The sequence below is a fragment of the Aedes aegypti genome, chromosome 2, assembly GCF_002204515.2.
Source record: "Aedes aegypti strain LVP_AGWG chromosome 2, AaegL5.0 Primary Assembly, whole genome shotgun sequence".
NCBI lineage: Eukaryota > Metazoa > Arthropoda > Insecta > Diptera > Culicidae > Aedes > Aedes aegypti.
Window position 1 is genome coordinate 146,464,400 of NC_035108.1, and position 10,082 is coordinate 146,474,481.

General features: G+C 41.4%; 1 protein-coding gene across 1 annotated transcript; it reads right to left on the minus strand.

Moving 5' to 3' along the window:
- Positions 1–268: 268 nt before the first annotated feature.
- Positions 269–8,557, minus strand: LOC5574243 (pancreatic lipase-related protein 2). Its single transcript, XM_001661245.2, has 5 exons — positions 8,320–8,557; positions 7,878–8,246; positions 2,331–2,533; positions 2,076–2,256; positions 269–430 (listed from the first exon to the last, which is right to left on the minus strand). Exons 1-5 carry the CDS (start codon positions 8,526–8,528, stop codon positions 343–345), a joined length of 1,050 nt encoding a protein of 349 aa, XP_001661295.2. The 5' UTR covers positions 8,529–8,557; the 3' UTR covers positions 269–342.
- Positions 8,558–10,082: the final 1,525 nt, after the last annotated feature.

Consider the following 10,082-nt stretch of genomic DNA (forward strand, 5'->3'; position numbering starts at 1 on the left):
ATAATTTTTAATATTTGCATATAAATCCTCAAGTGTACTTGATTCCAACGGAAATAGCTTTGAGATGAAGTGTCATACTTATACTCTTCACTTTTGCTTATTTGATTAACATAAACTTTGTTATTTCGTTTAGTATGTGGTGGGTCTCGCACTATCAAAGTTACCCCGTTTTACGGTAATAGGAATCATGCTAGTCAGTCAGATTTGAAATTTTCGGACAATAAACAATAGTCAATAGTTGGCTTCTCGACTGTTTAAACATCAATTAGGTTCTAACCAACAGATTTTGATTAGATTTTTATTTTTTTTTTAAACAGAACTTGAACGTTTCTTGACGAAGGCTTACATTTCCATGCTTTCATAGAACGTTCTGTTTCCAATTCCATAAGGCGGAAGACGGGATGTTTGTAAATAGTAAGTTCCTCGTAATCTGTAGAAATCAGAATGTTACATACTGTTTAATATAGTGTGAAACAAAAATATAATAGCAAATAAATGAATAAAAACAAAAGAAATAAAATTTCACTAAATATTATGACAACATTGTTGCCAAACTATTCTCACAACGAAAAAATGTCTTCAAAACACAAAATGAAAGAACTTGGTACAAAGGGAGGGTTCAATTTCTGTTCTTCTCAATTACTTACTGAACTCTTTAATAAAATTGAGGCATATATCCTAATTTTTTTATCGTATTATTTAAATAATGTTTTAATGAAATTCTTTATTTAAAATAAGTGAAATACTTCCCGGTTTACCGTCTAAAGAATTATTTTTGTATTCTTTCAAAAAATAATTGGAAAATTCTTCTACCAGCTATTTATTTGACAAGTCTTTTAGATATTATCTGGTTTTTGCCAAAATTCATTCAAATACTCCGCCCAATATATTCAGATCAAAACCTGTTCCAAAATTTTTGTCCTGCCAAAAAAAAAAAACTTCACATTATTCTTCATTCATTTTGTGTTCTTCCACAAAATAATGCAGGAATCCTTACTTCTATGTCCAATTAGAGCAAATTGTCTTGAAATTAAAAAATCTATGAAATACGTTTACCACTTTTTATACTTTGAGAAGCTAATCCAGTTTATATTTTCCATCATCAGGTCATGAAAATATTTACTTTTTTCTGAAAAAAGTAACGTTAGCGATTTTTGTTGCAAATAGTGATTTCTTAGTGATCAGGTCGAAAATTATGATCAAGTCACTAAAAGCGACTCGCTAACAGTCTTACATGTGTATATTGCGTGATCTGACACGAATATATTCTATGCCGCGAGAAGTCGAGAAAATGTGTATTACGAAAAGATCATCGTCCTGCGGGAATAGTTGCATGTTTACCGCTACATCTATGTGTGCTTCACGAATGCATCTTGAAACGTACGTATCCAATATACCAATAAGTGGTCAGGTTCATGAGCTAGAGCCGTCTAAAATATGACCAATTTACATGCACACTAGCGCCACGTAGCGGCAAAATTGCTAACCAACGGCCGTTTTTCTATAAATCTTTTCAAAATATTTTTTGACATGAAGGTCAGGAGCTATTCATCTAAGTATCATTGATACACAGCTTGATTTTGTTAGAAAAATGATCGAAATAATTAGTTTTGCTTAAAATTTGAGCTCCCTTGCGCCTATAGTCAACCTATTGTTCCTATAGTAGCACTACTGAGAGAAATTATTTTTTATTATACGAAATAATTAATGAATTAATATTTTTTTTACTTCAAATGAAAGCTTTTGATCCACACTTTGAAGGAAACATATAAAAACTTTGTAAAAATACGGTTTTGATTAGTATTTTGCCAACGCCGTGATGCTAGTGCTACTATAGGAACAGAAATTAGAAATAGTGCTACTATAGGTACATGTATTCCTATAGTAACACAAGCGACAATAAATACAAACATATGAGTTTTCGTAGTTTTGATATTTTTCCCACAAATCAAAGATAAAATGCTAAAAATAATGACGCTAGCGTTATTTTTCGATTTAATACGAATATTTGTTCTTAGCTATGCGGCTATTGGTACAGCGACCCTAATTGAAATTAATACGAAATCTTCATTCACCTTTGATCCACGAACTCTCCCATGGAAGCGATTTTACTATCTTTCAACTTTCCGGCTGCAGGCATACATTCGCTTGGTGAACGTAAAATTTTCTCAAATCGACACTCGTAGGCAACGAAATTGCCCGGTACGAGAATGGATTCTGCGAAGAAAGCCGGCGCCCGATAGTGACTGCAGGCATCTGTGTGCAAAAGTTGGAAACGGATACATAGAATGTTGGCTTCTTATCATTGCATTATTAATTGAAATTCTTACGTAAAGTTACAACATCCAGTACCTCGCATCCGGGCTGGGATGTGGAGCCTCGATTCGGATAAAAGTCTATGTGAGCTCGATGTACGGCTTCTCCGAGAACAATATCACTGTGGATGGCATCTACAAAGCGAGCATCCGACTTGTCGATAGCGTCAGTCGAGAGCGGAAGGAACAAGGGCCCAGCTGGATCCAGAGCAGTAATTCTAAAGATAAATAATGGTCGAAGATATGGCTTCAATGTTATTAACTAATCTACTAATACTACTGTTAAATTAGGTGAAGTTGTTCACTTTATAAAAAAATATGTAATATAAAAACTGGTACCTCAACTAAAACGCATAGCCTGGAAACTGCATAAAAATGTTTTCCCTACATTAACGTGAGAAGATGGTCTTCAGATATTAATTTTAGTCAATGTTCAGCATAGCCAAATTTACTTAAAATACATGATGTATGTACATGATTACACTCAAAAATTTCTTTTACCTTAAATGTTATAAAAAACCCTATTGCCTGTAACTCAAAATTCAAAGTGATGACATATAGTTTTTTCCGACATGAAATTGATTGTGGAGTCAAGTGAACATGTTTGAGGAAAAAAAAAAATTCCGACAACACTTAAAATTTACTTTGAGGCTGACAGCAGCGACATTCTACTCCCTTAGTAGGGTCGGGTGACACTGGCCCGAAACGGCGCAGGCTGCCCCCGTCCCGTGAAATCGTGGCAGGCCTTAGATAGATGCGTTCCAAATCCGTCGCCTGGTTGTTCCAACTGGGTGGGAGTAGGCTCAGTTGTCATTACCTGACTTGCGCCGATCCGGCTCTGAACGTAGTACTCCATAAAGGACTATGTCAATCCTAGCATGACCTCCCTGCTTGCATAGATAACCATGTGATCATAAAGGCGACATAAATACCCATAAGAGACGATCAACCAAAACAAACAACTAGCGGAATGTGAAAGAAAAGCTTCTGGACCTATCAGTAACCATCTAAGGATCCCGCCAAGGAAGGAGGCGACCAACATCAACTTAAGTGAGAACAGTGTGGGCAAAAGCCTAGATACTGTGACGACGGCAGGCCTTCATCGCTCCAGTGCAACATGTGAGGTGACCGATGGCCCGGGACTAATCGAGGCCAAGGATCGCAATAGGGAACACCTCCCTAAAATGCAGGTAGCTGCTGAGCAACTTGTTGTCATCATCGAGTTTGTTAAGAGCAAAAGCAATATCGGCAAAGACTTGAAAACAAGTCTACTGAAATTGTGACAATCAGTCCTAGCTGCAAAGCAGGACTACGAGGAAGCCAAAGAACAATTTGGCAAGGTAGAAGGCAAAAGAGACACTAAGTCGTGTCAGACTGAAGTTGTTGTTGTTGTTGTTTGAGAGGGACTTTAACCCGAAAGTTCAGACTGAAGTGTTTTCCTGATGTGTATATCTGATGATATTATTCGATACGCGATGCGAAAGAGGGGACCTTCCGAGGATGAATACATGGCGAAAAAACGTATAGTTGCTAAGGGAAAAGTGACCTACGCGGCCGTCCTTCAGAGCGGAAAAGTTGGCACGAGCCAAGCTCCTCGATCAAGAGAACCTGGCAACAAAGGAGAGGCCAACACCAAGCCTAAGGCAAAGAAAGCCGAAAAAAGGAGCCACGGGATAACCTGAACCGGGCAGTGCATCACTGGAACCACAAGCGCAAGGCAACAGCAACCCGTGAATACGAGTTGGAATTAAGAAAAAAACAGAGGAAACCGAAAACGGAGCCCAAGGAGAGTGCTAAACCGAAAACAGCGAAATTATGTAATTTGGCCGAGGCCCTCGTTATCAAAACGGAGGAAGCGAAATACGCCGAGGTTCTGAAGGCGATGCGAAGAACTCAGAAGTTATCGCCATTGGGCGCAGATATGCAGAGCATAAGGCGGACTGGGATTGGTGGAATGATCCTAGTCTTAAGGGAGGACGCCAAGCAAAAGGGTGCAATCTATAAGCAACTGCCACAAGAAGTACTTGGCGACGAGGTTGATGTACGATCCCTTACTGCTGAAGCGACTCTCCAGTGTAAAAATCTGGATGAGTTCATCGATGTAGCGGAGGTCTTGACTGCCTTCAAAGAGCAGTGTGATATCAACGTAGCCAGTAAGGCCATCCACCTTAGAAAGGGCCCGCAGGGCACCCAGGTGGTGGCGATCAGGCTGCCGGTCGCAGAGGCCAACAAAGCAAAGAACAACAGCCTCCTGAAGTTTGCTTCAAGTGTTTCGGGAAGGGCTATAAGTTGTGGAATTGTCCCGACAGAAGCAAGATATGCAGAAAATGCGGCACCGAAGGCCATAAGGCAAGCTATTGTAAGCAAATCGCCAAGTGCCTAATATGTGTCGACAGAGCAGACAACGGACACTTAACGGGCGGACCCAAATGTCCGGGCACAAGCGGAGTATCCAAGCAGCCAAAACGGAAGTAACGCAGTTAAATTCAAACCACTGTGATGCAGCCCAGCAGCTGCTTTGGCAGTCTGTCTCGGAAACTAAGACTGACGTGGTGTTACTATCGGACCCATACCGCATACCAACCAACAACGGGAACTGGGTGGCGGATAGGTCTTAACAGCTAGCAGCTATAGGGTCGACAGGACGATAACCAATCCAAGAAGTAGTGTTTATCTCAAATGACGGTTTTGCGATAGCAAAAATCAACGGCGTGTTCTATTGCAGTTGTTACGCGCCCCAAGTGGTCAATTGAGGAATTTTTCCACATGGTCGACAGGATGATATCCGAACTAGCTAATCGGCATCCAGTAGCTAAATGCATGGGCAGTGGAGTGGGGTAGCCGCTGCACCAATCCAAGAGGCCAACTATTCCTGGAGTCCCTAGCCGCATTAAATGTAGAGCTGGCGAAAAGGTGCAGAATCAATCAATTGGCTATAGTATAATACCAGGCGGGCGGAAGGCAGCGCGATGTAACTCGACCCAACTCCGAGGTTGGAAAACAGCGCGCTTCAACGGCGAAGTATTCACTGAAGCTCTGAGGCGCGAACGGAACACTCTGGACCTATACGGTGAAGAGCTAGTTGCTGTGGTATCACGATTGTGTCGCGCTTCAATGCCGAGAAAAGCCCCTCCTAGAGAGAACAGGCCGCCGGTGTACTGGTGGTGCGAATCAACTGCAAATCTTCGAGCAATCTGCCTTCGGACTAGACGAAATATGCAACGCGCACGCACAGAACCATAAAGAGAAAAACGCGGTGCAGCATTCAGAGAGGCAAAGTTGGCTCTCATAAAGGAAATCAAGAGTCGAAAACGGGCATGCTCTGATAGTCTATGCCAGAGTAAAGGCTAAGAACAAAGGCGCCATATCGCCCCAAGAGAAGTCGCCCGAGTTGCTGCGTACTCTTCCCGCATCATCCCACACTCCCATGGCCCCCAGCGTCATATGCGGCAGATGAAGGAAAGGCAGTGGCGAGAGTGACGAACGAAGAGCTAGCAGAAGTCATGTAATCATTCGCGTTAAACAAGGCACCGGTACCCGATGGTATCCCGAATTTTGCCTTAAAAGCGGCAGTGAATGCGGATATGGACATGTTCAGAACCACGATGCAACACTGCATTGATCAAGGAATCTACCCAGATGTATGGAAGCGACAGAAATTGGTGCCACTACCAAAGGCGGATAAACCACCAGGTGACCCGTCGACGTATAGACCTATCTGTCTACTAGCAAGCTGGGAAGCGATTGCCCACACAATTCACCGCCTCAAGGTACCGGTGCAGTTGTGTAAGCTTGTGGAAAGTTATTTTGATTGTATGATTCTACTACCTACAACGATATCACCCTAGTGGTCTATGGCGAATCGATAGAGGAAGTAGAGCGCACTCTATTTCCATAGTTGAGAAATGGGTGAAGTCTAGGAAACTAGGACTGGCCCGTCATAAGACTGAGGTGGTGGTGGTCAACAATCGCAACTCCGAGCAACGGGCGATTACCTCGGTAGGTGATTGCACCATAGAGTTCAAGCGATTCCTTAGGCCTCTTGGGGAAATGATCGATGACAAGCTCAGCTTCGCTAGTCACGTAGAATATACCTGTAAAAGGGCATCTACGGCTATAGCGGCGCTTTCGAGGATGATGTCTAAAAGTTCTGTTGTAATTGCCAGCAAACGCAAGCTACTGGTAAGCGTGGCGCTATCCATACTAAGGTATGGAGGAGCAATCCGGTCAAAAGCGCTTAGAACGAACAGAAACCTAAAGCGGTTGGAAAGCACGTACAGGATCATGTGCTTAAGAGTAGCAAGCGTATACCAAACGGTTTCTAAAGAGGCCGTGTGCATCATAGTCGGGATGACGCCCATCGGGCTCATCATCAAGGAAGATGTTCAATGCTTCAACCAAAGAGGTCCAGAGGAGCTCGCGACACGTGTAAAAAGACAACGCTCAGAAGTTGGCAGCAGGAATGGGATTACTCCACTAAGGGTAGATGGACTTATCCGCTAATACCAAATTTGTCAGATTGGTATGAAGGAAACCATGGAGAAGTGAACTTGCACCTGACGCAGTTTCTGTCAGGACATGGTTGCTAGACAGTACCTGCATAGATTCGGGCACTCAGAATCTCCTGCGTCCCCTAATTTTTCTTGTCCTCGTTTTATTGTTGTGAGAGATCGCATGCTCGCTACATGCGGAGAACACATCCCCGACAATATAATAGAGAGAATGTGTGCGGATGCCGGGTGCTGGTGTGCAGTAACTACGGCTGTCACTCACATTATGTTATAATTGCAGCGCCTATGACGCGCCGACCAAGAGTTGGATGCAGAGGATAAGCGCTACCGAGGCTGGTCCCGTGTAACATTGTTTAAGTCGACCAGGAGAATCAGTTTGCCTAGGCTACTTCTGCTGCATGTGTTGTGCTATATGCACTGGCCCGAAGAAATACCGTAAGGTGGTTCCGGGGAGATAAGGGTCTGAGGCCAAGGGTAATATCGATGCACCACTTGAGCAGTTCAAAAAGAATTGCTGAAGTTCTTATATGAGCTGGTTTTAGCAGGTCGTCGTTGGTGCGTCATCCCCGCATTCCCTGAGCTACCTTCTCAGGGGGTCTGTTTGCAGATTTCCCCCTTGTAAAAAAAACTAGCACAATTAATCTTTGCAAACCTACATAATACGCCTAAATGTAGGCAATTTTCCTTGAAATAAGCACGTTATTCGAGAATAAATGGGTGTATCAGGATAAAACTATGCTTGTTATGGTGTAGGATTTCAAAAATGAGTTGAATTGTTCACACTTAAGCTTACACAACATTTTAAACACTCAAGGCTTTTCACCAGCGGATTGTTTAGTACCGATGTTTCCAACAGAATTGTTTACTTGGCGGTGCAATCGTGAACATTTCTATGCAAAACTGACATCAATAAAAATGAAATGGTTCAAAACGAATCTATAAACTAGACAACATAAAATGTCTGTGTTGTCGACAAAAAAAACCTTCTTGGAAGCAAATGCTATTTGATCAAATTCGCACTAGTGATCAATTTGCCCCCGGTGTTCGGTACCTAGATAGTGTTCCTCTGAAATATTTTCCAACATTTCCTGCAATGTGTGCTCCAAGACTATGGCCCACCACATGTACTTGGTCCGTTGTGATATTCATCCTGATCATGAATGCCGATAGTATAGATCCTATGCGGTATCCCAGTGCACGTGTCAACTCGCGAGCTGTTGAATATGGCTTCGACGAGATGCTGCCCCAATCTGCAGCTAATATGTTGTGTTTGTTTTGAGTTAAATAAGCATTCTGCACTGGTGTCATTGCAAGTTGGCGACGATTGGCATTCCACCCATGAATAATAACTTTCAATGGCTTCTGTGGGTTGAAGTGTGGCAGCTGTTCAACTTCGGAGACGTCAACATCATCAATTGAGCTAGTGGAAGAAAACAATGCGATAAGAGGCCACAATGTGATAAACAGCTAAATCTGCATGCAAATTGCCTTACCTAGCATAGTAGAACAGCTTCACGTTTGCCAATTCGTGTTCAACATTGGCTGTGGTGAAACGAACAAGTTCAAGGCTAAGATAGACGAAAACTAGACAAACAGCAAGCATGATACTCTTGGTAAAGAATTTACAAATAAAACTGAAAAGCTCGTGTGCATCGTGCATCTCAGGAATCGTTGATGATAATAACGACAAAAGTATTTCCATCACGCAACATTGATAAAATGCACAATGATCAGGTACAGCTATCCCCCATGTAAGACAGTAATTGGTGTCATCTACATTTAAACCACGTAGATATAGTACCAGTATTATATGGGATTTCAGTTAATTGGTTTCGACATGATGACTTATGGCAACAATCATAACGCGTTTATGTTAGCGTTCACCAAAATGAATACGATATGGACGTATGGCAGCTCACATTTTGACAATTAATTAATTAGCTCAAATCCCATAGCGACAGATACTTCGCGGTTTTTATTCTACACGGTAGATCGGGGGATAGCTGTACGACATATAAAGATCATCAGCATATCGATGTACCTAACGATTTTTAAGCTTGCTTATTATATACCACGGTGCTTTTTTTACCGTTATTATCAAATAAAAATAGCCATCAAAGCTTTAGACACCAGATGGTTTATATACATATTCTACATCTCTGGGTAGATTTAAATTAAAATCCTAAGACAAAATTTTGAGATACGCTTTTTAACAGGCGTAACCGTCAAAATCTCGCAGAACATTACTAAAGGACCTATGTACAAATGAGAGATTCTCTCCTCTCTCGTTCTCTTTCGATTATAACAGTGGAATACTAAAGATTTTGGGAAGTTTTTCACTATAGATCGAAAGTCAATTTCCTTTACTAGCGTTTCATACAAAAAACGCAACAGAAGAAGTGAATGTGACTCAGTTATCAATGGAAGAGAAAGTAAACAAAGAGAGCCTCTCAATGTTAGATAGGTCCTTTAGTAATGTACCGCGAGAAATCGTCAAAATACATTGTATTTCAACGTCGGAAGCCGTTTCGATTTTTTTTCAATTACATACAACCATTCAATTTCATAAAAACATACCATAATGAACTGTTTATAAGAAGGCTAAAGCGATATTGAGCATTACCGAAAATATTTGGTTTTGTAATTACTCTTAAACTCCATTTTTCAACATAATTATCTTTACAATTTGAAGATCATAAGTTCTAGTGCTCTATACATATTTTTAAGCGCTTATTATGTGTAAGTTCTAATAAGTGTAATTTTATTTCAAAGAATTCCTACGGGTCTGAATTTACCTAGCGTGAACGACTTCTTGGAAACCTTCATAAGCCATTTCGAATGGTTTATTAGTTTTATTGGGCTTCTCGAGAATTTTTAGCATTTCGATCAATTCCTTTTTACTTCGTGTGCTACGCGCCAGGGTCTGGTTAATACGAGTTGGACACTTTGCGAATCTATTCTCGAAACTGCATACCACTGTGCTGCAATTCTAACATAATGTGAGTGATAGCCGTAGTTACCAAGGGTGGTACTGACGGTTCTTTACTGCTTCCCCAACGTGTCGCTGGTTCCAAAAAGGAAACAACCATACACAATTCCGCCCAAACAAAGGCGAAGGCGTAAAAAATGTTCTCGAAAACACCAATTTTGGGAATGAAGCCGAATTTGCTGATTAAATTGCCAACAGCGCACTGCAGTAGACGTAGCAAATAACTGCTTGCAAACAATATCTTTCAAGCGCATTGATTACTTGTAA

Bases quoted from the DNA above. Each gene is read 5' to 3' on its own strand.
- LOC5574243 (XM_001661245.2), bottom strand. From the start codon at position 8,528: ATGGAAATACTTTTGTCGTTATTATCATCAACGATTCCTGAGATGCAC. The intron at 2,257-2,330 runs GTAAGAATTTCA...TTTTGCACACAG, and splicing joins ACTGGATGTTGTAACTTTAC to ATGCCTGCAGTCACTATCGG. The intron at 431-2,075 runs GTGAATGAAGAT...TGATTTCTACAG, and splicing joins GGAGAGTTCGTGGATCAAAG to ATTACGAGGAACTTACTATT.